Source organism: Anopheles coluzzii, chromosome X (genome assembly GCF_943734685.1).
Source record: "Anopheles coluzzii chromosome X, AcolN3, whole genome shotgun sequence".
Lineage (NCBI taxonomy): Eukaryota > Metazoa > Arthropoda > Insecta > Diptera > Culicidae > Anopheles > Anopheles coluzzii.
This window is the reverse complement of record NC_064669.1, coordinates 23,731,772-23,758,223: the sequence shown is the minus strand read 5'-3', so window position 1 is coordinate 23,758,223 and position 26,452 is coordinate 23,731,772. Positions and strand designations below refer to the sequence as shown.

Here is a 26,452-nt window from a genome sequence, read left to right as displayed (position 1 = left end):
CGGTTTTGGTCTTCTTCCAACAGGAAATCTTTCTTATATTTCGGAATACCAACTATTCCTGCTGGCCCTGCTTTCCTGCACCATTTTTGCTGCAACCTCTACCCCAACTGCTACAATGGAAGCTATTGCTGTTGCCGCTGCGATTAAAAAAAACTTTCTTATTTTTACAGGAACGTTTATGTATATTTAAATATTTTATATTACAGCTCTCTCGAGTTAGAGGACTGATAATGGAAGAAAACTGCTGCATCTTCCGGGCCATCAAAATAATAACGGGGTCATGGGGATGGTGAATGAATAGAGTCGAGATTAATCGTTTTTTTATTATTGATTTGCTTCCAGAATGTTGAGAAAAGCCTTCGGCTAATTGCCGAGGTGGAACGACGGCCTGCTTTATGGCAAAAGCGGTCGGAGTTCTACAAAAACGGTATTCGGCGAAGGGATGCGTGGACCGAGATTGGTGGACTCTTGGACCTCACCGTCGAAGAGGCGAGCTACCAGTGGAGGAAGCTGCTGACCAGCTACAGGACTTATAAGTCCAAGCTGCGTAAAAGTCAGCAAAGCGGAGCAGGTACTAATCAAATTTAAAATAATATGAAATTGTTCAATGACATAATTTTATCATTCGTAGCGGCTGAGGACGTCTTCCACCCAAGATGGTTCGCCTTCGACGCGATGAGGTTCCTCGATGATACCATGAAGGACGGCACGCATCTCGATACGGTAAGTTGTTTTGTTATTTATCTGTAAATTTTATATTTCACTGCGAGTTAAGGGCGGTCCTGTGGCACAGCAACAACATGCCCGTCATGGGTTGAAGCCTCATATGGACCGTTCTCAAACGATCGCAAATAAATCGTTTTATCTGAATAACTTGCCAAGCGTGATTCACGTTGAACCATTCTTTCATCTAAACAATGGTGGGTGGACAATGCAAAGGTACAAGTGTACTAACGACGATGTGGGTTAGCATATTATTCATATAATGTATAATTGCATGTAATCTACGCACATTCTACGATTTAATAACTACTAATTAGCTTAATAATTGACACATACAAAGAGTTGTATTGCATTAATGATTAAGTTGGTTATTATACTTAAGATCATGTGCAATGTGTAAACGTATATTCAACAAGTCGTTTGGCGTGCGACAGGGTATGCCTTGTAGTCCGCTCATTGTAGCTGGAGCTCTCTCGCCTTCTACAAAACGCCCATTGACGACCCTGTCAAAAGATGAAGGGCGAGTGTATGTATTGCGTGAAGCACTCTGTCGAAGAAAATTATGGAGATATATTGTTGTCATAATAACCGTTTTAGCATCTTCTGGCTCTAGCAGAATCGGGCTTTTATAAATGCGGAAACGGTTGGCTAAAATCCCGAACACATTTTCAACGATCATTCGAGCACGAGAGTGACGTTTGTTGAAAACTCTTTCAATTGTCCCTTCCGCATGCATGCCTCCAAATGGTCGAATGCAGTACCTGGTAAAAGCAAACGCTTTATCGCCTAAAAGAAAGTAAGGTACTCGCATTGCATATGGAACTCGCAGTGGTTCAGGTTCCGGTACATTCAAACTGTTGTTTTCCAGCCTCTGGTATAAGCGTGTGTTTTTAAATACACCTCCGTCAGATATTCCACCTTTTCCTCCAATATCTGCATGTAAAAAGTTGTAATCGGCATCTACTACCGCAAGTAAAACAATGCTGAAATAATGTTGATAGTTGTAATACTCTGATCCACTATTACTAGGCTTTTCCACTTGTACGTGTTTGCCATCAATGGACCCAATTGCATGCGGAAAATTCCACCTTTGTTCAAACTTTTTTGATTTCTCCTTCCATTCTTCTGCTGTGGACGGCATCTGAAATGATAATAACACATACAAAGATAAATTAATTATATATTTCATAAATTTAACTCATATGTATTGCTCGTCGTTGGATATCAATGCAACCTTATTTATTTTGTAACTTTTTGATTATGCTATCTCATTATTTTTTATCTCTCTTTTCAGTTCGATGACGACCTAGAACAAGACACCTCCACCCAAGCCCACCCAATCCCTTCTTGTTCCTATTCCTCAATTCCGCCCCAACCAACAATCCCAGCACCAACAATCCCAGCACCAACAATCCCAGCACCAAATCCAGCACCAACAACAGCACGAACTACAGCACCAACTACAGCACCAACCCCAGCACGAACTCCAGTACCGATCCCAGCACCAATCCGAGCAACAACAACTCCAGCACCAACCCCAGCACAAACCCCAGCACCGACCCCAGCACCGACCCCAGCACCAAGCCCAGCACCCACTCCAGCGATGGAAAATTATTTGTCCATGTTTGGCCAGTGGGTGGGGGCATGGTTAATCCATTTACCACCAGACCAACAAAACGATGCCACTAATCGTTTGCGGCAGACGATGCTGGAGTGGGATCTGGAACACAATAAAAAATAAAATAAAAAAAATTACAAAAACATACCTTTACATAGCTCCGCAAATGTTTATTTAAACAAGCACACACATCCTTTACAATTTTGGCAATCGATGATTTAGAAACCTAAAATTATACAATACTCATTAAAATCCGAACATTTCATTTTAATTCGTTCAACATTAGGCTCTTGCATCGTTTTCGATTGCTAACTTCTCTTCACTTGCTTTTGTCCGAAAAAGTTTTATCAGTCCTGCGTACGGGGAGACGGTTTGTATGAGATTCGATGTTGCCACGGTGCTGCCATGGAAAAGACCGACGCCACTACCGTCTCCAATCGGACCGCCGAAACAAGAAAAAAAACAAAACATACTTACCCGAAACAAGTATTGCAAGCTTGCAAATGTCTCCCCCGTTGCCAAATACCGCAATGTTATTAAAAGCCTTTCTTGGGCCGTGATCGCTTCTCGCATATTTGTATCCATGCGGCTTATTTCTGGACCGACCAAGGCATAAAGACGATCGAAATCTTCGTGTTTCATCCGCATAAAATTTTTTATCGTATCGTTTACCATTTCGGCCTTGATGTCGTCCAACAGACGATTTCCATCCTGTCTTCTGCGGAAGAAAACTGGTCGCATCCACCACCGACGGTTTCGCCGAGGACGCCGGTTGTAATTATGATCGTTGTTTGATAAATAATCACTCATGGCTGGAAAATGAAGCTGCTTACGGATTAACACGTTCAGTTGTGGCGGAAGCCAAAACAAAACAACACAACGCATGCAAATGACGTTTATAGGCCAGGGTTGGCTTCGCGGAAACGATATATTTTTTGACAGATAAATATATGCGCAATCTGAGATTGCGCATCGTTTATTGATACGGTAACAGCCACATAATGCCCAAAATGATCGGTTGTGGTCACCGACGTTGGTCAGCATCTCGCCATCCCTAATAAACATACCAAGATTCCAAAACGCCGCCTTAGTGATGATTTTGGGGGATGTATCCATACGTAGGACTGACTATCCTGCTATGGGGGGGAATCAATTAGTCACTAAAAGTGTGTACAGGCAGGCTTTGACCGACATCGGTTGCTGAGCCAAAAGAAGAAAATCCAAACGTGATTATATATATATATATATATATATATATATATATATATATATATATATATATATATATATATATATATATATATATATATATATATATATATATATATATGTAGAACGATGAAGAAAAGAGGATACGCGGAAAGCGATGGTTTTACAATCCACTTTATTCACTTTCGTCTGGTTCGCTTGGCTTCTCCCGCGTGAATGTTTCGCTCTAGCTAAACCTACTGCGTCGTCAGTTCGATTGACATCAGCACAGGGTGATCCTAAATTCATTCCTTGACATTCGCCTTACATCCCTTGTCTGACAACTGTCAACTGTTTCCTATTTCCTACACGGCCTTTCCTGACATCATGATTCTCCTGAATCTGCCCATATTTTTATTTGATCGAATGAAGTTGTCGTTCTCATTGGTCCCTCAGTTTGCTCATCTAGCTTCAGTACCTCACAACGCTCATTTGAAAATGTTTTGACAATCTTATACGGCCCAAAGAATTTCCTCTTAATTTTTCGTCCTATTCCGAACTGAGTTACTGGAATCGCTACGATATCTCCTATCTTATACTTTTGAATCGATTTACGCCGCAAATTGTACGTCCTACGATTTTCATCTTGGATTCTGGCAATTCCTTTGCATGCTATTTTCCTTATTTCATTACGATCATCTGTAAACATCTTTTGGATTTCTTCTTGCAAAATATCGTTAATTCGAATATCTTCCTTCTCTTTCATTTTCACTCCGATCATCAATTCAAAAGGTGTCATCCTAATCGATCGCTGCCAACTATTATTTATCGCCTTTTGAACATTATTTACAAACTTAAACCAATTTTCGGGATTTTCATACGACAACTTCGCTAATGTAGGGATAATTATGCGGTGTACACGCTCTACTTGGCCATTCCCTCGTGGGACTCCTGTAACAATGTGATGCAATTCTATATTGGCTTCTTCGCAAAATTTTGTAAATAAACTAGAGGTAAAAGCAGATCCTCTATCGCAAATTATCCTTCGCGGATTTCCAAACGTATCAGATATAATCGTCAATTTTTTTATAACCTCTTCCGCACTAGTAGTTTTTGTAGCAAATAGCCAAACATGCTTCGTAAACGCATCGACAACGGTAAGAATGTAATTGTAACTGTTAGGATTCATTCATAATTTGAATTAACGGATTGAGGAACTACCGTTGTGCGGGTTTTTTGTTAGTTGGGAACGGATAGGATTGTGTCCGTCAGGAATGACAGGTTCAAGAGAAGGGTATATAAGAAGTCTGAATTTTGTATCGTCCTCTTTTTGCACTGCAATTTCGCTAAAATAAAACACAACGTAGGAAAGCAGACCCAATCTTTTGGTCCCAACATTTGGTGCCGTGGCGACCAGGATTGAATTCCGTGAAATTGACCGGTCGGAGCAAAAGTGTAGCAGTCAACAATGGAGAACGAGTCGAGCGATGAAGAATTCCGCGGCTACGTTGGAAAGTCAAACAGTACGCTGGTGGAGGCTCCGAAGAAGGTAGGAGGTACCACAAACGATCTTCATAGGAAGAAGTGTGAGTGTTTGGTTGGTACAATGCGACGCATACTGTTGTTTGCTGAATCGCATGTGACCGCTGAAAAGGAGAAAATAAGTGTGCGTAGTAAGGTTTTGGAGGAAGCTTGGGCGAGTTTCAACGCATTGCAGCTTGAAATATGTGACAGTAAATTGTACGAGGAAGTGGAATGTGTCTATTTCGAAGCCGCGGAGAAGCTTGAAAAGCTTGCCTATGCAAATGTGTGTGTGCTGCAAGAACCAGTTAACAGTAGTGAAAGAAAACCAGTGCAGCTCCCAAAACTTACGATTCCCACTTTTAGCGGAGCTTATGAAACGTGGACATCGTTTCATGACATGTTTTTTGGAAGTGGTTCACAAAAACAGTGCATTGTCAAACACGGAAAAGGGGTTTTATCTTAAAAGTTTTTTGAAAGGTGAACCGTTGACCATAGTGCAAGCTTTCCCGATAAGTGACAAAGGTTATGAGGTCGCTTGGTCGGCATTGGTGGAAAGATACGAAAATAAGTATCTCATAAAGAAAAAGCACGTGAACGAGCTTATCTTGTTTCCGAAGATGAAAGTTCCCAACTCGGAGGAAATTCGCGCATTAATTAATTGCTGTGAAACGCACGTGAAAATGCTAGGGCAATTAGATGAAAAGCCTGATGGTTGGGGCATTTTGCTCACACAGTTAATAGTGCTCAAGTTGGATGAAAATACGCAGAAAGAATGGGAGAAGCATGTAGTGGATAACCCTGAGTCCGGTTATGACGAACTGCTTACATTCCTGCGTAATGCAAATCGCTTATTAGAAGCAGTGTCGGGAAACAAGAACGTACAGGAAAGTTCGGCTAGAAAGCAACCTGTGAAAGTGTTAGTGAACGCGGCAAGCGACACGCCGAAGTGTCGAGCCTGCGATGGTACACATTCGTTGTATGTGTGCGAGCGGTTTAAGAGTATGCCTAGTGAAGAAAAGATCACTTTTGTCAAATCTCGAAAGTTGTGTTGGAACTGTCTCGCTGGAGGCCATCTTAGTCGTTTTTGCAAATCGAAGCGAAATTGCGGAATTTGTGGCAAAAAACACCATTCTTTGCTGCATCAAGCGAGTGAAGCAACATCGTTGTTCACAAATACAACCGTAGATCAGCAGGCATCGGCAGAACCTTCGACCTCGGGAGTAAATGTGACGACTTTTTCCTCTTCTGAAGTGAGAGATTCGCGGAATTCGTATCAACTATTGTCTACTGCATTGGTACGGGTGCGAACGGGAACGGGAGAATGGAAAATTGCGCGTGCGCTTCTGGATGGTGGTGCGCAATCTTGCTTGATGACGGAGCAGCTGTACAATTCGTTGGCGATTTCGGGACAATGTGCGGATGTGTGTATTAGTGTGGTTGGTGGCAAGGAGCTAAAAGCGACGCGTGTGGTCGAGACAGATATTGCTTCGCGATACAATGAGTTCAGGAAAGGCGTTTCATTTATTGTGGTGCCAAAAATTACCAGTGAACAACCTTTGAACACTTTGCAATTGTCAAAGCTGGTAATTCCAAGAGATTTGAAATTGGCGGATCCCGGTTTCTTCAAGTGTAGTGGAATTGATATTCTATTGGGGCAAGAAGTGTTTTATGAGCTGCATAAAACAAACCAAACAATACAGTTCTGCGAAGTGGATGGTTTGCAATTTGTATTAACTCAGTTGGGATGGGTATCGTTCGGACAATTGGGTTATTGTGCGCAAACAAAAGGTGTCCATAGTGTGTTGATTGGAAACAGCCTAACGGTGGCGATGGAGAAATTTTGGCAGCTAGAGGAAGTAAAACAAGCATCGAAGCTTACCAATGAGGAAAAGGAATGTGAAACCAGTTTCGCACAAAGCGTTTCGCGAGATTCTAGTGGTCGTTACGTGGTTAAACTTCCACTGAAAAATGGGTACGAAATGTTGCTGGGTGATTCTAAAGAAATAGCTTTGCGACGTTTGAAGCAATTGGAAAGAAAATTGAGCTGTGACGTTCAATTAAAATCCGGCTACGGTGAAGTGTTACGTGAATATTGCTCTAATGGTTATTTGAAGGAGGTAACAAGTGTAGATTCACGAGTGGTTTCGTGTTATCTTCCTCATAGGCCAGTGGTGAAGGAAAGTAGTGTTTCCACGAAAATTCGACCTGTTTTCGATGGATCAGCGAAAACCGCAAGTGGATATGCGTTGAACGATCTGTTGCTTACTGGACCAGTGATACAGGAATCGTTGTTTGCGATAATGCTGCGCTTCCGAATGCATGCGATAGCGTTATCAGCCGACATCGAGAAAATGTATTTGCAAGTGCAAGTGCATCCAGACCACACACCATTGCAAAGAATCTTGTGGCGATCGTCAGTGGAAATGCAGCCTAAAGAATACGAGCTGCAAAGGGTGACGTTCGGCTTGGCTCCCTCTTCTTTTCTTGCAACGCGGGTTTTGCAGCAACTAGCAGAAGATGATGGTGCAAGGTATCCTAATGCGCAGCGTGTCCTCAGGGAAGATTTCTATATGGACGTTCTTCTTAGTGGTGCGAATAGCTTTCAGGAAGCAAAAACCCTTCGTGCTGAGTTGAGTGAATTGTTGAGTGGAGGAGGTTTTCAATTGCGAAAGTGGGTGTCTAATGTATCAGCTGTGCTAAACGATGTGCCTGTAGAAAATCTATCGTGTCCTGATGTCGTCGGTCTTGGTGAAAATGTTTTTGTGAAAACCTTGGGTTTGTTGTGGCGACCGTGCTCAGATGACATAAGTGTAGAGATCAGGCAACCGGAAGAAGATGAATTTCTTACAAGAAGAACAATTTGTTCGCAAATTGCGCGTCTCTTTGATCCGTTGGGAATCATTGCGCCTGTGATAGTATGGTCTAAGATTCTGTTGCAGCAGTTGTGGATCTCAACAACGAGTTGGGATGAACCGGTTAACAAAGAGATCGAGATCAAATGGAAATCTTTTGTGGAGCAATTGTCGTGTATGCAGTGTATACGTGTTCCGCGATTTGTGCTTTTGCCTGGAAAGTGCAAACTCCAACTGCATTGTTTCTCGGATGCGTCGGAAAGGGCTTATGGTGCGTGTCTTTATGTTCGATCGGTGGATGATAGTGGTTATGTGAAGGTGTCTTTGGTGGCAGCTAAATCCAAAGTAGCACCGTTGAAACGTGTGAGTTTAGCGAAACTCGAGCTGTGTGGTGCTTTGCTAGCAGCAAAGTTGTGGAAATCGGTTTACAGGGATTTCAAGGAACCGGAAATCCCGTGTTTTTTCTGGACGGATTCCACTGTGGTATTGTGTTGGCTCCGATCTCCATCTTATGTTTGGGCTACCTTTGTAGCAAACAGAGTGGCTGAAGTGCAGGAAACGTGTAAGGGTTTTCCGTGGCTCCATGTAAAGGGTTCAGAAAATCCTGCCGACATTGTTTCTAGGGGATTACTACCTCAAGAGTTTGCAGCACATTCGTGTTGGTTTGAAGGGCCTTCTTGGCTATTTATGCGTGAAGAGCAGTGGAATCGTGCGACAGAGTTGGCTGATCCTGAAGAAGCGTTACAAGAGCGGAAGAAAATTGTGTTGTTAAGTGCGACGGAAAAGGTGTTCGAACCGCATTTTTTGCTGGATAAGTTTTCTTCATACTGGAAAACAGTTCGTGTTGCTGCCTACTGTTCCCGATTTGTGAAAATACGTCTTGGAAAGGAACACGATCAAGGAGAGTGTTCTAATAAGGAATTTCGTGATGCGGTTAAACTGTTGGTGAAAATTCTGCAGCGGCAAGAATTTAGTGATGAACTGCTGGCGTTACGGAAGGGTGACAAAGTGTCTTTGAATTCGCGCTTGAAATACTTGCGACCGTTTTTGGATCCTGAAGGTGTACTCCGTGTTGGTGGCCGCCTTAAATATGCTACCATCGGGTATGGTGCGAAGCATCCGATGATTCTCCCTGCTAAGACGAACTTCACTAGAATCCTGGTGAAGGCGTATCATCAGTTGGCGATGCATGCTGGCCCCCGTCAAACTCTGGCTTTGGTGCGGCAGGAGTTTTGGATCCTGAGTGGAAAATCGGTTGCGAATGCTGTTTGTCGCAGCTGTGTGACATGCTTCAAGGCGGACCCTTTGCCTATCGCGCAGCCTCTGGGACAACTTCCGGCTGAGAGGACAACACCATCTAGGCCGTTTTCTTTCGTCGGAGTGGACTACTGTGGACCGGTGTTTCTAAAGCCAACGCACCGTAAGGCGGCGGCTTTAAAAGCTTACATTTCTATTTTTGTTTGTTTTAGCACCAAAGCTGTCCATATCGAGCTGGTGGAAGATCTTTCGACTGGAGCTTTCATCGCGGCTTTTCGTCGGTTCATTTCTCGGCGCGGGCTTCCGATCCATGTGTACTCGGACAATGGATTGAACTTTCAAGGCGCGCAGAAGGAACTGTTGGAGCTATTTGGCATGCTGAAAAACAAGTCGGCTAAAGCGATCGTTCAGAGTGAAGCAGTGAAGCTTGGCATAACTTGGAGCTTCATCCCCCCGAGATCTCCCAACTTCGGCGGACTTTGGGAGGCAGCGGTGAAGGCGGCGAAGAGAACTATGCGGAAAGTGCTGGGCGATCGACAACTATCGTTTGGAGATTTTGTAAATGTTTTGACCCAAATTGAAGCGCAACTCAATTCTAGACCCCTTACACCATTATCAGAAGATCCTTGCGAGCTGGATGTTCTTACTCCAGGCCATTTTCTTATAGGAGCGTCATTGTTAGCACTACCCGATCAAAATGTGTTAGAAGTTCCTATGAATAGGTTGAAACTAAAAGATCAGTTTCAACAGATTGTTCAAGATCATTGGAAAAGATGGCAGGTAGAATATATGGGAGAGTTGCATAATTCTTACCAGAAGAATAGGGCAGTGCACCAGCTGAGCAAAGGTCAAATGGTAATGCTGAAGGAAGAGGATAAGGTTAGTGGAGAGTGGTGTATGGCGAGGATAGAAGATACTCATCCAGGGAAAGACAGCGTGGTGCGAGTAGTTACAGTTAGAACAGCGAAAGGGATCTACAAACGACCAGTGTCCAAGGTATGCCTTTTACCTTTTGAGAGAGAGATAGGATATTCATTTTAGAATTAAAAATTGTTCAATTTTGGTGGCCGCCACGTTAGGATTCATTCATAATTTGAATTAACGGATTGAGGAACTACCGTTGTGCGGGTTTTTTGTTAGTTGGGAACGGATAGGATTGTGTCCGTCAGGAATGACAGGTTCAAGAGAAGGGTATATAAGAAGTCTGAATTTTGTATCGTCCTCTTTTTGCACTGCAATTTCGCTAAAATAAAACACAATGTAGGAAAACAGACCCAATCTTTTTGGTCCCAACAGTAACATTTGCGAGTAGATGGCGTAGGGCCAATATGATCAACATGAAAGGTATCCAACGGAACCTCTCCTTTCGGTATTGGATGAAGTTCTCCCTCTGCCCTGCCTCGTTTTCTATCACTCACTATGCATCGGACACAGTTATCAATACAATATTTTATCTTCTTTTCTACTTCAGGAATAAAATAATCCTCTGTTAGTTGTTCTTTCACTTTCTTGATTCCAAAATGTCCTCGTTCGTGTACTTCTCTTATCATACCCGTCTCCATTGCTCGAGGTACACATATTTTGCTACGAGCATTCTCATTTTTATAAAGTACTCCATTTATCAAACAAAAACCATTTCTTTCTTCGCCCTGATCAAGCGCCGTCCTAATTGCCGTAAGATCTTCATCGCGCAATTGTCCTTGTATTATTTTCTCACATACACCTGCCGATATTTTCAATACGTTTGCTCTTGAAAGAGCGTCAACATGTTTCATCTTTTCACCTGAACGATGTTCTACTTCAAAATCAAACTCGGACAACGTTACAAACCAACGACTCACTCGCGCATTGGGAACTTTTTTGTTTAAGGATTGTTTAAACGCTATACAATCGGTCACAACTTTAAATTTCTTACCTAGCAAGTAACACCTGAACTTCTTTATGGATTCCACAACGGCTAATGATTCTAATTCGAATGAGTGATAATTTTTCTCGGCCTTATTTGTCAACCTACTATAATAATAGCAAGGATGTAATAAACCATCCTCCTCAGAACGCTGCAACAATATGCCGGCCAGAGCATCTTTACTCGCATCAGTATGCAATTCGGTAACCAAACTCGCCTTGAAAATATGTAATACAGGATATTCCACTAATTTTTCTTTAATCGATTCAAAAGCTGCCCTTGCCTCTTCATTAAATTCAAAAACACTCTCTTTTTTTAACATTGCGGTCAATGGCCTGGCAATACGCGCAAAACCTTCTATAAACTTTCTAAAATAACTAGCTAGCCCTATAAAACATTGCAGCTGTTTAACCGTTTTTGGCTGCGGGTAATATTTAACTTTTTCTATTTTTTGGGGTGCTGGTTCAATCTTACCTTCATAGACGGTATACCCCAAATACTCTACACGCCGTTTGAGGAACGAACACTTTTTCCAATTGAAGTGAAGTCCTGCCCGCTGTGCCACTTCCAAAACTCGCCGCAAAGACGCCAAACCATGCTCCTCGTCTCGAGACGGAATGATGATGTCATCTACGAAGGCCATCACGGTACCGTCTATGATCAACTCATGAAGTACTGCATCGATGAAGCGTCCAAACGCATTGCCGCTGAGACACAATCCAAACGGAGCACGTAAAAACTCATACTGCCCATCCGTTGTTACGAAAGATGTGTACTGGCGACTTTCCTTCTCCACCTTGACGTGAAAATACGAATTTTTCAGATCTAATACACTGTACACACGAGCATCTGCCAACTGATCAATCTGGTCTTCGATATTGGGCATCGGATAAGAGTCCCGCACGATTCTCTTATTCATCTCACGATAATCCACACACACACGGTGAGATCCATCCTTCTTCGATACAACCACAACTGCGCTAGCGTAAGGGCTTCGCGATGGCTGAATTATTCCGTCGTTTAACCATTCGCGAACTTGTTTCCTTACCACCTCTTTCTCTAGCGGAGCTATTCTTCTTGGCAACGTACGCACTACCTCCTCGTTGTTCACTAATATTTTCATCTCACTTTCAACGTTAGAAATCTTTGCTGGTTCATAATTATTCACCATATCACAAATCACGCGACAATAATTTGACGGTGCGTCTATTTCTTGATGACTTTCACAAACTATACGATACACCCAACGATCATCAACACCCGTGGGTTTTTCCTCTTCCTCCTGTTGCTTTGTTATCTTTGCATGACCGTTTGTGATAACGTAGTTGACCCTTTTGAGCACATCGATTCCTATCGGCATTTTGGTGTCGATTGAATTCGAAGGTACCACCACGAAACGAATTATTTCCTCAACTTCATCGATGGTAGCACGGATCGTCAGCTCACCACACACGTTGCTTTGTTTTCCACCATAGCCTTTTATTACCCGTGCAGACGGTTTCAACTCATTACAATTGAGTTTTAATTCCTGGAACAAATCCCAGCGCATGAGCGTCACATCATTGCACGTATCGATCACCGCTTCGCACAACTGGTTTCCAACTGACACACACACAATTGGAAATGAGCTCGTCATTGTTTGAACTCTATTATTGTTACTGTTATTCGGGCATCGTGCTGCAACATGCCCAACTTCGCCGCAAGCATAACAATGCGGTCTTCTTCCTTGCGCTGTCGTACAATCTTTTGCACAATGTCCTTTTGTTCCACATTTGAAACAAGTCGGACCTTCTTGTTTTGTTGGACATTCGATAAGTCGATGAGAAGCGCTGCCACAATTGAAACAATGGCGTTGTTTTAACTTATCCGGAATTCGTTGCCCGACAACTTTTGGGCGTTCCTGTTGAAACTTGTTCGCCGCTCTCTCGAACAAACGTATTTTCTCCTTAAGTTCGTTAATATTCTTTGCCTCGTAGAACATTGACCTCTGCCTTTCGTCGTTTGTTATTCCATCTGCCACATATTCTACGAGGCTGGCTTCGTCTAAATCGATTTGCTGCGCAATTTGCTGCATGGCATAAACAAATTCTAGCCCGGTCTCCTCTTTTTTCTTGCGACGCGTCGATAGCTGCCTGTGTATGTCGCTTGCACGCACACTTGGATCAAACTCGTTAATCAACGCTCTACGTAGATTTACATATGTCGTCACACCTTTCAGCGTATTTAGAAAACCACGTGCGACTCCGGTCAACTTTTTACGGCACATGATCAATTTCTGATCCTCGTTCCATCCAGCCAAAGGTGTTATAAATGACAAGGTGAAGTTGTTCAGAGCAAAATGACGTTTCTCGACTTGACACATCTCTTCCGGGGGCTCCGGTATAAAAATCGGGGAGGGCTGGTGCGGGGTAATGAAATTTGTATGCAGAGAGTGACAGATGTCCCCCACAATGTCGCCCAGCAAAAGCGGTAAAAATCAACCTTCTAAATACATTATCCTTGATCCAGCCATCGTACTAATCTCCTCAAAACTTCTGATCCATGCGCGCACGTCTTGCGTAGATCCGGCGCCAAATGCATCAACACCATCTTCGACATCGCGAAAGGAGTATGGTTCGATCATACGCAACGACGCGTGCGGCCAGCTCCTCTTTTGTTCCGACCGTACTTAATTCACGCTCTTCACATTTTTTCACCAAACCCAACCGCGTATGGTCTTCGACCATCGCTGCAATCAACGCGTTCTCCATTTTCTCATTAACGTTTTGCACAACTTTAGCTTTTATTTAAACACACTTTACAACATCACAATCGCAACTTTAACAACCTTTATGCGTCACAATGTCAACTTTTCGTCACAAATTCACACTTTCACATCAGGTGAAACACCGACTAAGTCAACTTTTCCAATTCGAACCACTACTGCAACTTAACAACTTTACTAACTTTACGACTTGTACGACTTTAACAACTTTACAACTTTATCAACTTTACGACTGAACGACTTTAACAACTTTACAACTTTATCAACTTTACGACATGAACGACTTTAACAACTTTACAACTTTATCAACTTTACGACTTGAACAATTTTATCAACTTTAACACATTATGCAACTTTTCATAACTGTAAACTCATCACTTTGCATCGCCTAGCCTCATCCCGGTTGAGCCCCCATGTAGAACGATGAAGAAAAGAGGATACGCGGAAAGCGATGGTTTTACAATCCACTTTATTCACTTTCGTCTGGTTCGCTTGGCTTCTCCCGCGTGAATGTTTCGCTCTAGCTAAACCTACTGCGTCGTCAGTTCGATTGACATCAGCACAGGGTGATCCTAAATTCATTCCTTGACATTCGCCTTACATCCCTTGTCTGACAACTGTCAACTGTCAACCCAAGCAGGTTCAAACTGAACCTGTTGCTCCCACTGATCTTTGCGATCCGACCTGAACCGACTGTTATCAACGATCTTATCGATCCGATTTGAACCGGCTGCTCTCAGCGTTCCTGGCGATCTGTGCTGGACCGGTTGCTCTCAGTGCTCTTTGCATCCGGCCTAGAACGCACGACATTGTACTCTCTTTGTATTGGTGAGCCGGTTTGCCGGTTCAATTTAAACCTGTTTCTCTCAGCGTTCTTTTCAATCCAGTCTGGAACGCACGATCATCTGCTCTCTTTCATACGATGCCCTACTAGCAATGAGAATGAAAAAGTGTGCGACTTTCAGGCGAGGGGCATGTAGAAGCATGGGGAGACGGTTGGAAATTCGCGGAATTGCTCGGAGGCGCGAGCGTGTTTTGGTTTCTACACAGTTTTTGCACTCACACAATTACACATGTGTGAATGTGTGCGTTCACTTTCAGCCTGCGCGCTCAGTTTGGTTTTCTCGCAGCGGCATGCGGGTATCGGTGTCTCGCTCGCACTAGTGCAGCGAGTGTTCCTCTGTGCGCTCCCCTTCTTGCCACCACACGAAATCGTCAGTTCAGCTCAAGCGTTCGCCGTGAAAGGCTGCGCGCGTGTTAGCCTAAGTCCCGGGCGATCGAAGTTTCGCTAAGTGTTGAAGTGTTGTGCACATTGAAATGAAGCTGCGCTTTTCTTTCACCATTTATCTTAAATGTGTGATATGCGCTGCTTTATTTCAATGTTTATTTTTGCTGTATCGAACATCAACAACGGGATCCACGCAGTTTGACGGCTCTTTGAAATACGACGATTTTTTTTATATTAAGAATTTGTGTGATTTTGTGGCAAGATTGTGTGAAGCTATGTGTGAAAATGCCCCTTTATTTGCAATAAAAGTGATAAAATATAAACCAAGTTTGATGTGTTCAAGTTTTTGTTTTGATTCGGGTGCACCAAGTCCGAATGAAGGGAAGCGCACAGCGCTACGAAAGAAACGAGCGGGAGGGGGTGTCAGTCCAGTGCAGCGCAATTCGCTGGAATCAAGTGGGAGGGGGTACCAGTTCAGCGCAGCGCAAGCCGAAAGAAACGGGAAGGAAGGGGTATGAGGAAAATACTATGAAACAGCGCGAGCGAGCGTTCTTTACAGCGAGAGCGCCTCGTGTATTTTAAAGGCAAGCAAGAGAGCGCATTCTCTCCGTGGTAGCGCTCCATTCGCCATTTTTAATTTCGAGCCCAAAACAACGGACTTTGGATCCGATCTTGGGCCGGGCCCCCACCGCGTGTTTCTACCTACCCCTCGCCTGAAAATTTCGTTCTCTTTGTCTGTCGGGTGGGCTGATTTGGTTCGTACAAAGGAAGCAGGTAAAATCTGAACCTGTTTCTCTCAGCGTTCTTTTCGTTCCGGTAAAGAACGGCGATCTCTTCTCTTTTGCTTCTTTCTAGTATGGACACACACACACATTCTGTCTATGTGAGTGATAACAGCGTAAGCCATACTCTCTCAGTCAAAGAGATAACGGTACAACACCTGAGCCGTGAAGCCAGAGAAGGATAGAGATTTGTGATTGGTGGGAAGCTAATCGCCAAAATTTAAAGAGACAATCCTGCACTAGCGGTAAGCGCAACGAATGAAATGTTTCTTTTCTGCCATATGGATGTTATCAGTATAGGTGCGTTATTGTGCGTTCATTGTGGTAGTCAATGAATTGCTATGTGTCCGGCGCTAAGCTGCTTCGTTGCCCATGCATCTCCAATGAACTCGTTTGAATTTTTACCTGAGATCTTCTTTGTGCAACTAAATATTGAGGGTGCATGACACGTTTAGCCTTCCGCAATAATTTCTTTAACGCCGTTTATCGCCCCGTGAAACAGCGCTATTCTTACAGGGTTTACCAGCATAATAAACAACTGTTCACTTGTTTATAACAATAGTCGTTTTGAATAGACACCGCTGTCTACCACTTGCTCACACGTCAGATGGTGTAAGCTACTCTGTCCATTTCAATAACACAATTTTCGCCTTCGATAAGCAACTGTCAGATTCGGCACAGTTTGTTTTGTTTTGACAAATTTTGCAAAAACAAAACATTTTCAAATACGTTTCTTTTATTTTGTTAATTATACAACAACCACAAGAAACCGTGCCAAATCCGACCGTTGTGCAATCGAAGGCGAAAATTGTGTTATTGAATTGGACAGAGTAGCTTACACCATCTGACGTGTGAGTAAGTGGTAGACAGCGGTGTCTATTCAAAACGACTATTGTTATAAACAAATGAACAGTTGTTTATTATGCTGGTAAACCCTGTATGGACAATTAAAGTGCACTACCGGACACTTTCACACGGGTAGTTCATCGTACAGTATAATGTCAACCCTACAGAAACAACTTAACAGCCTATGTATTTTATTTAAACCAATGTTATTCGATTCTATCTGCTTATATTAAGAAATATTAATTCAATCAGTGTAGTGTAATTTTGGCCATACGAAATTTAAAAAGCCGTAAAAGTAAGCGTTAGTAAAAACAAAAACAACAAAATGCCTTAACCTTTTAATGAAAAAGGATAGATATATATCTATATATAGATATATCTATATATATATATATATATATATATATATATATATATATATATATATATATATATATATATATATATATATATATATATATATATATATATATACATATATATATATCCACGTTTGGATTTTCTTCTTTTGGCTCAGCAACCGATGTCGGTCAAAGCCTGCCTGTACCCACTTGTGGGCTTGGCTTTTAGTGACTAATTGATTCCCCCCCATAGCAGGATAGTCAGTCCTACGTATGGATACATCCCCCAAAATCATCACTAAGGCGGCGTTTTGGAATCTTGGTATGTTTATTAAGGATGGCGAGATGCTGACCAACGTCGGTGACCACAACCGATCATTTTGGGCATTATGTGGCTGTTAGAAGACGAAGAGTTTCTCGTCAAACACGAACTCATGAGCATCGTGCCGCGAAAGTTGGTTACAGTTTGATTACATCGAAAACCGCCTAAACTTCATGACAGGTACCATGTGGAATCGAATATTTATATCACAAAAAGTGTAACGAGCTGTCAAGTAGAAAGCACTGTCGTAAACCCAAAAACAGTAAGTAATTTAATTATAATTCATTTTGCAAACGCCGATTTCATTTTTTTTGTTCGCTGACATCAATTTAAACCATAAAATTCTTGAATTCATGTATTTCATAATTTCTTGAATTATTTTATAAATAGAATGCCTGTCATGTGCTCAACTCTTGCATGGATCGAGTCCCTGATACTCAAGACTGTTTATCCTAGTATATGGGTATCCACTGGTATCCAAACGAATGATTGCTATGACAGATATTAACTACTTACGGTTATAAAATAATTCGAATAATTTTTGTGTTTCACGGATTGCATGTTCTTCTATCTGTTAATTGAAATGAGACATTAATGTTAACCCGTGTGAAACTGAGTAAATCAGCTAGTATATAAATTAATGCATTAGTAATTAATTCGCATCAAGTTAAATATAATTTAATTGCAACAAAATGAACATTAATAAAACGAACCCTAGTAGTATATAATATTGGAGCACGTTAATATTGTTCAGTAATGTACAGATAGGCATTAGTATTTCTATTGGACTTCATTTTTTCATTTATAGTTGAACAATGATCAAACGCAGCTTAACATCGTAGATTTGGGCTCGAAAATTGTGTTATTTTGCTCAAAACGCGCTTAAATGTTTTGCACGTTCATTTATAAACTTTTACCGACATTGATTACGCAACATAGGCATAGATGAAATGTGTTGCCTTATTAGAACTCTGTTATAGCGATCAAATTTGTTTGAAACTCTTGTATACAACTAGTTGCATTGGAAAGTGCAGTAAAACATTCATTTTAAAACATTCAAAAGTCAAAATATGACAAGTACCCTAAGCAAACGCAACAACAAACAATTTGGCGTAAAACTAGGGGCTAGTTTTCTAGGCTAGCTAGTTTTCAGGGCTAGTAATATTGTAAATATTGGACCCACTTTTTCGATAACGAAATGGTTTGAATTTGGTAAAAACGTATAACAGGTTAGGCTAAAACCATTAAAATGTGTTTTTAATGGTGTATAAGTCAGAAATTTAAGATTAACGGGTGAAATATTTCAGTATTATTTTACGTTCAGTATTACTTTTTTAAAGAATACCCGCACAACAAAATCGAGCAGTTTTTGAGCTCGCTTTTTAGCTCGCTTTCCGCCGAAACCGATCGAGAAAGCGAGCACAAACGTCCGAAGAACCGATTGAAGCTCTTGATCGATTGAAGCGTTTACGATCGTTCGCGAGAGCGCGCTATATAATTATGCGGTGTACATTTGTTATTCGGCTTTTTATTAAAAAAGATTAAATGTTACTCCAATGAGTTCTAAACTAAAACTAAACTCTCACATTAATTCTACCTCGGTTGGCGGTGTATGTTTGTGGGAGCTGTCTGCGTCCGGCTGGTGTCCGATGTCGCGCGACCGTGCTGTCTGCGTTGTCGGCCCGGCTGGTGTCCGATGATGCGCGCCCGTGGGAACTAGGAGAGATGGAATGTGCCGCGCTGCAATATGGTAAAGCATTGTGTCGTGACACGAGCTGGTGTCCAATGCCACATAACTCCTCCAGGGGGTGAAAAAAAGCGTGTCCTCAAACGTTTAAACTGTCTTCGAGATTATTTTCTCTATGATGGTTTCGTGACGACTTCTGTGAGCGGGATTTCCTCTTTTCTATCTGATTTGATATGGCTGAGATGAAACGACTAAAGTAAAAATAGACAAATATGATAATGCCAATAGATACTGTAGTGGACAGTCCCAGTCCAGTTAATAAGCTCCAATTCCAAGTAATATTTTTATATTGTTGCAAGTAGATGTGTTCGATGTGTTTGCGATTCGTCAATGTTCTATCATCCAGGGAGGCTAAAGGAGTTTCGACAACTTTTCGATGAATTGCGATGTTGAATACTGTCCCATATACTGCTGGACTCTTGACATGGATTTCTTCTGATGTGAAGCTTTTGTTTCTGAATTGTATGGTGCAATTAGAAAAAGTTAATAAGAAGTTTCCATTCACATGTCGATCGTTCGGTCCACAATCGGATGTTACCAAATGATCTTTTGCGTTTTCAATAAGAAGTTGATTATCACCTATCATTTTAGCTGTTGTTTCGTTTTCCGGAACTACTACACAATGGCTCTCTTTCCCCATTACTAATGGAGCGATGCAGTTATCAAAAAAATCCATGATATCAGAATACTTTTGTACGTATTTCTCTGGATTCTTTGTTGTATATAGTTTCTTTTTCTGTTTCACGAGTTGCCTTGGATAGTCTTTGATTAACGAGTTATTGTGATTCAGTGCTAGTATTTCTATTACTTTTGACTCCTCCTTTTGCAACTCTGGCACTTTAAGTATGTAGAGCAGTTTGTTGTTTTTGACTGCTATTTTAGGTGTGACATAAGAAATGATCTCGTCAGGAATATCGCTTTTAACTCCTTGGTCTTCTAATAGCTGTTGTATAATAGCAATTTCGCGTGGTGATAGAAGTTTGCTGCTTGTAATAGACATTTTGGATAACGATATCGCTTCTTGTATATCTTCTAATATCTTGTTAATTGTATCTATATTGATAATTGCCGTCAGCATGTCTAATTCATTAAGAAGAATGTCGTTTCTATTTTCAATCATCTGCTTCATTTCGTTGGTGAGGTTTTTAATTTTCATTCCAAGATTTTCATTTACTAGGAATTGATGATTATTACTCTCTATCAAATCGTTCATTGTACTGTTGATGATTTGCAGGTCATGTGCATCCGGGCTTCCTCCAATCCATTTCCAAACCGAGCCTATAGCTTCTACGCTTCTTATCAAACGCTTCCTTGGTCTTATGAGATTAAAATTAGAATATAAGTTTCTAACCTTATGCTTCGCAATTATTGATAGAGGACTATTGATTGGGCGAAAAGCTACTTGAGTTAATAGGTGCATAGTATTTTCAATTTCTGTTATGTTTACCTCATGTATTATATTGATATTACCGATTTGAATTTTGCAATTATGTTTCTCTAGAATTAAAATTGGTTGATCAATCAAACTAGTTATTTTCAATTCTTGGGCTTTAATACGAGCTATCATTAGAATGACCATCAACATAACTATTCTGACGACGTCTTGTCGTGCAGTAGAAAAAAAATTAAATTCAAAATTATTCATTTTTCAATTCATGATTTAATTTTCTATTTCCTGTGATTCCTTCGATTTCCTAACCCTTTTTTATCAAGTTTCTTTTCCTAATTTAAATGCTTTAAATTTAAATGAGCGACAATGAGTCGTACCACTGCGATCCTTTTTTTTCTTCTTCTTTAGTTTTTTTTGCTAAAAAGAGAATGAAAAAAATTAAAAATTGTGCTCAGCCAGCCGTCTGTTTTTTTTTTTGAGACGTCAAATCCTGTAAATATATAAAAAATATTAGTTTCTTGTACAATTATGTTCTTATGCGTTTTATTTTATTTTTATTGCGTTTGACATTTCTTGGTCCAATTTGAATGGTTTTTTCATTATTAACCAAACATTTTGATTTTGAAAAGCGTGGATCTAGCTTTTTTCTAGTGTTTTTCTTTATATAAAAATCATGTCCTTCATTTACAGCAGGTGCAATTTCTTTTTTGTCGTTATTTTTCTTCATTCTATTTGCAGCTAGCTGAAGGTTCTTTTTTACATTTTTGAAAATTTTGTCGGCGTTATCGGCTATTTCTGGTGGGTTTATCGTATACCCTGGATTAAAAATAATTTCATTAGGGGTATAAGTGGTGACTGAATGAACAGTATCGTTGTACATTGAATTTGCTATTCGCACTATTTCAGGAGATGAATTATTGATGAATTTGTGTTTGTTGGTATTATAAATTTCAATGATAGTACTATGAGTTTTTTTCTATTTGGCCATTTGACTCTGATGAGGAAGCGAATTCTATTACGGTTCCGAAATTAGCTAAAAAGTCTTGGAACTGAATGCTAGTAAAAGCTGCTTCATGGTTGCAAATGATTTTTCTTGGTGGTCTAAATGTTCTGAAATACTGTGAAAGGGCATTCCGTATATCTGTCATGTTTCTAGATTTAATTTCTATAAGTTGAAGGTGCTTCGAAAATGCACAAATTAAAGAAAGGTAGTAGTGTCTATCCATGCCGAAAATATCCATATGGACTCTGTCAAAAGGACCATTTTCTATTGGCCTTGGTGAAATTTTTATATTATATGGTTTTCGTTCGTATTTTTGTTGAGTACAAATTGTACACGAATTAATTAATTGCCTGATTCGTTTGATCATGTTTGGGAAAAAGTAAGATCGTTTAATCTGACTTTCGACTTCGGTTATGCCTCTTTGGGCTCTATCATGTTCTTTTCTTATGATAATGTCTTGCATTGTTTCGGAAGTTACGTCTTCAACCATACTTTGTGTGATAATGAAATGGCAGTTTGTGTTGCAGAAGCATTCTCTGTAAACTTCTTGAATTAAATTAAGTAAGCATTCCGGAGCTAACACAGCATTTTGCTTTCCATTCGAATGATCTTTCAAAAATGTTGTAACTTTTATATTATCAAACGAAGTGGAGCAAATAGTTAGTCGCTTATAGTTTTGGAAAAATTTGTTCCGTGATAACGGAGTCGGAGTCCGTTACTTTAAAAATGATTTGATTTCTGTAACTATTAATAGCTCTTTCTGTAAAATGCATATAATAGTCATCGGATGTGTTTGCTGAATGTGCTGTTTCGGAAGAAGATGAACTGATATTATTTTCCACAGATACTTGATCAACAGAAACAACATTTTCTAGTTGATTGTTGTTAACTTCGACTTTTCTACTAAGTGCGTCTGCCACAACATTTGTCTTTCCTGTCTTATAGATTACGTCATAGTCGTAATTTTCTAAGTCTACTCGCCAACGTATCAATTTAGCGTTCTTATTTGAGTTTTTAATGTAAATAAGGGGTTTATGATCGGTAACCAAAGTAAATTTGTTACCATACAGGTACGGCTTAAACTTGGTTACTGCCCATATGATGGCTAGTGCCTCTTTTTCTGTTGTGGAGTAATTTGACTCTGTTTTGTTTAGAGTACGGCTTGCGAAAGCTATGGGTTTTTCTGTTTTATCGATTACTTGGGATAAAACGGCACCGAGGGCATAATTGCTGGCATCAGTTGTTAATATAAAAGGAAGTTCAAAGTCAGTATAAGATAAGATTTGATCTGAAACTATTAAATTTTTTAAATGTTTAAAGGCTTCCTGATATTCGTGATCATTAAAGTTTACTTTTTCATTCTTCTGTAACAATTTGGTGAGGGGTTTTGTTAATTTTGAGTAATCTTTAATAAAACGTCTATAATACCCTACGAGTCCTAAGAATTGTTTTATTTCTTTTTGATTGGATGGAAGTTTCCATTCTTGAATTTTTCTTATTTTTTCTGGGTCAGGTTTGATTCCGTCAGGGGCAATAATGTGTCCAAGAAATTCCGTTTCTCTGCGAAGAAATTCACATTTGTCTAATTGTATTTTAAGATTGAAATCACTTAACCTCTTAAGAATTTTTGAAACATTGTTGAGGTGATCTTGAAGATTTTTACCAATTATGATTATATCATCAAGATACACATAGCAGATTGATCCAATGTAGTTTGATAAAACATTATTCATCGCACGCTGGAATGTCGCTGGGGCATTTTTCAGGCCAAACGGCATTCTCGTAAATTCAAAATGCTCTAAAGCTGTTGAAAACGCTGTCTTTTTTTGATTGTCGGGGTCCATTTCGATTTGATGAAAACCTGATTTTGAATCTAAGGTGGTAAAATATGCTGATTTGCCAAGATTATCTAATATTTCTTCTATTTGTGGGATGGGAAATTTATCGTGAATGGTTTTATCATTGATCTTACGATAGTCAATAACAACGCGCACTTTGCGTTTTCCTGATGCGTCTATCTTTTTTGGAACAACCCAAACTGGCGATGAGTAAGAGCTAATTGAATGTTGTATGATTCCGTTATCGAACAGTTCCTTGATTTGCTCTTCCACATCTTTTTTAAAAACGTGTGGATACCTATATGATTTTGTGTAAACAGGGTTTTCGTCTGTTGTTAAGATTTTATGTTTTATTAAAGATGTAGATGTAAGTTTCTCTCCAGCCCTAAGTAAAACTGTTTTATTTGCAAGTATTGTTTTGAATAATTCATCCCTCTCTAGTATTGACAAATGATCTGTGCGGACTATTTCGCTAAGCACTTCATCTGTAACGCTACAATCTGGATGTAATGGGATTGGGGAAATTGTTTCAAAATTATTTACTATTATGTTTAATTTTCCTTTGACATCAGGTATTGTTTTTTCTGTGCTTAAAATTTTTGTTGTCGTTTTATTGTTATTAGCTCTATATAAACCTGGCTCAATAACAACTTCTTTACAAAGTTTTTGAAACGTTGGTACGAACCAATCGCCATTAACGGATGTTTCCATTTCTAAGTTGTGCGAATATAATTGTTTATCGGGAAAATATTTTTCATATTTGAGTTTCATGTTTCCGATTTCAAATGTTTCTTCTTTAAAATTTATTATTGCTTGGTTTTTAGCCATTAGTTCTGAACCAATGAGTGCGTCGAAAAAATTATGAAATTTTAACTCATAATAGGTTAGATTTGGAAAATTATCGCCGAGTAAATTAATACGTCCTTTCTCCGTAACGTGCTTACATCCAGCGGTGTTTTTTATTTTGGTTTCCTTTACCTTTTTTGTTTGTGGGAGAATGCCCGGCCGTATTATATTTTTATTTGCTCCAGTATCGATCAAAATGTTTGTGGGATAAGTTTGAGTATTTGATATAATGTAAGGCAAGTAATTTACGTGTTTTTTGTTTTCTGGATGAATTAAGCAAAAATTTATGTCTAATTCATCCTCGGACTCAGATTCTTCGTTATCGGAGGGTTTTGTTATTTCAGCATTAAACAGCTGTTTCTTATTTAAAGTAAGTCGACTTTTGGTAGAACCTATTTCCATCGGTTCGGGTGGCAGATTCGTGTCAACTGGTTTACGAGGTTTGTAATCCTGTTGCTGAGGCTGTGTGATTTTTGTATTGTTAAATTTCCTTTCTGTTTGTTTTTTTATTATTTCCTTGCCCTGCGGTATGTGAGTTGCCTAAGTATTGTTTTGATTGTGTTAATTGAATATGGGTAAGGTTTCTGTTAGATTCATTTGATGTAAATTTACATATAAATGCATACGCATTTTCGATTGATTTGGGTTCAGCAGCTTGTACATACCCAAAATAGGGTTTCTGCAGCCCACTGACGTATGCAGCTAGACTATATTCGTCTATAAAGTCGTTTATGGCATCCCAATGAAGATTGTACTTAGGATTTTGTTTTGCCAACGATTTTATATTGTGAACCAGTTCCTTAGTTTTCTGATAATGCGTGTTTGCGTTACCATCCATTTTGTTATGCCAGAGTTGGCAGTTATACGTGGAAAGATCTTGTTTATCTCCTAGAGATGTTATCAAAATTTCTTTCACTTCACTGAACGTTTTTGGGTTGCCGTTTGTACAAATTACATCTTTAGCATGCCCCTCTATTTTGTTTATAACAGCTGTCACATAAATTTCAAATATTTGTGATGACACGAGGTTTTCGAATAAACTAAGAGTTTTTTCTGCTGTTTCTATCCAACTTCCGAGTTGCTTTTTATTGCCATTAAATGTGGGCAACATTTTTATGGGATCAGGGATACGGAACGGATCACCTGATATTGTCACTTCACGAGGAATAGGATCACTTCGTTGGTGTGCTATTCCCTGGTATCCATTTGTACTTTGCCATTGCAACTCCTGCTGCGTTAATCTTGCACTTATGTTTTCGATGGCTTGTATCATACGAGCCATCTGATCATTACCACTCTCTTGAGTAGTTTGAGCTTGAGGTTCCATGTTTAGGTGCTCAAGTGATAACTGCAAATTTGCAATTGGTATGTGCGAATATTCCTCAGATACCGTACTTTCTTCTAATTCGGAACTTGTTTCAGATGTAAAAATCCTTTCCTGAATCAGCTGTTGGGCCTTTTTGAAAGCGATGTTCTTGATTTTTGGCATAAAGAAAGCCAATCCTAAAGCTCTATCTGGTAGTGGCTGATAGTGCGCACTCACATTAATTTTAAATTCTTTCACCCCCGATTTCTTTCGAGCTTTTTTGTCAGAAACAGATAAACACATATACTTATGTGGCCTTGGACACCAGCTCGTGTCACGACACAATGCTTTACCATATTGCAGCGCGGCACATTCCATCTCTCCTAATTCCCACGGGCGCGCATCATCGGACACCAGCCGGGCCGACAACGCAGACAGCACGGTCGCGCGACATCGGACACCAGCCGGACGCAGACAGCTCCCACAAACATACACCGCCAACCGAGGTAGAATTAATGTGAGAGTTTAGTTTTAGTTTAGAACTCATTGGAGTAACATTTAATCTTTTTTAATAAAAAGCCGAATAATAAATGTACACCGCATAATTGGCGCAGCCGGGTAGGCACTAAAGAAAAGTGACGTCATAGTGAGAAACAGTGGAAAGTACTGAACTAATAACACAGTACAACAGTGATCCCGCAAAGTGCATCGTGATCTACGAGCATCGAGCATCCACAAGCACCAAGGACGGCAACGTCGCTGAGGAGTTGAGGATCCCCCCGCTAAAACGCACACGGAGCACCGTCATTGTTTTCTTGGTCTTCGCCCAAACACGACTTCAACATAAACCGTGTAAGTATTTAGTGCTGAGTTTCTGTGCGTGAAATCGTGTTCAGTAAAACTACCTAAATAATAACACAAGAAATCGGGGGTGAAAGAATTTAAAATTAATGTGAGTGCGCACTATCAGC

At 40.3% G+C, this 26,452-nt stretch overlaps 2 protein-coding genes across 2 annotated transcripts in view; one reads left to right on the top strand and one right to left on the bottom strand.

The window, feature by feature from the left end:
• Positions 1–951: 951 nt before the first annotated feature.
• LOC120957240 (uncharacterized) lies at positions 952–3,151 on the bottom strand. The gene is made up of 3 exons (XM_040379337.2): positions 2,819–3,151; positions 2,490–2,567; positions 952–1,864 (listed from the first exon to the last, which is right to left on the bottom strand). Exons 1-3 carry the CDS (start codon positions 3,149–3,151, stop codon positions 1,076–1,078), a joined length of 1,200 nt encoding a protein of 399 aa, XP_040235271.2. The 3' UTR covers positions 952–1,075.
• A 1,846-nt stretch (positions 3,152–4,997) lies between these two features.
• Positions 4,998–26,452, top strand: part of LOC120948216 (uncharacterized) — a 48,629-nt gene continuing 27,174 nt past the window's right edge. Inside the window, exons 1-2 of the mRNA XM_040364330.2 lie at positions 4,998–5,078; positions 5,788–6,052. Of these exons, the coding sequence (XP_040220264.2) occupies positions 4,998–5,078; positions 5,788–6,052 (346 nt within the window). The remainder of the gene's footprint in view (positions 5,079–5,787; positions 6,053–26,452) is intronic.

Excerpts from the sequence above, each read along its gene's own strand:
- LOC120957240 (XM_040379337.2), bottom strand. The coding sequence starts at position 3,151 with ATGAGTGATTATTTATCAAACAACGATCATAATTACAACCGGCGTCCT. Across the intron at positions 2,568-2,818 it reads GCTTGCAATACTTGTTTCGG|GTTTCTAAATCATCGATTGC; the intron begins GTAAGTATGTTT and ends GTATAATTTTAG. Across the intron at positions 1,865-2,489 it reads ATTTGCGGAGCTATGTAAAG|ATGCCGTCCACAGCAGAAGA; the intron begins GTATGTTTTTGT and ends TTATCATTTCAG.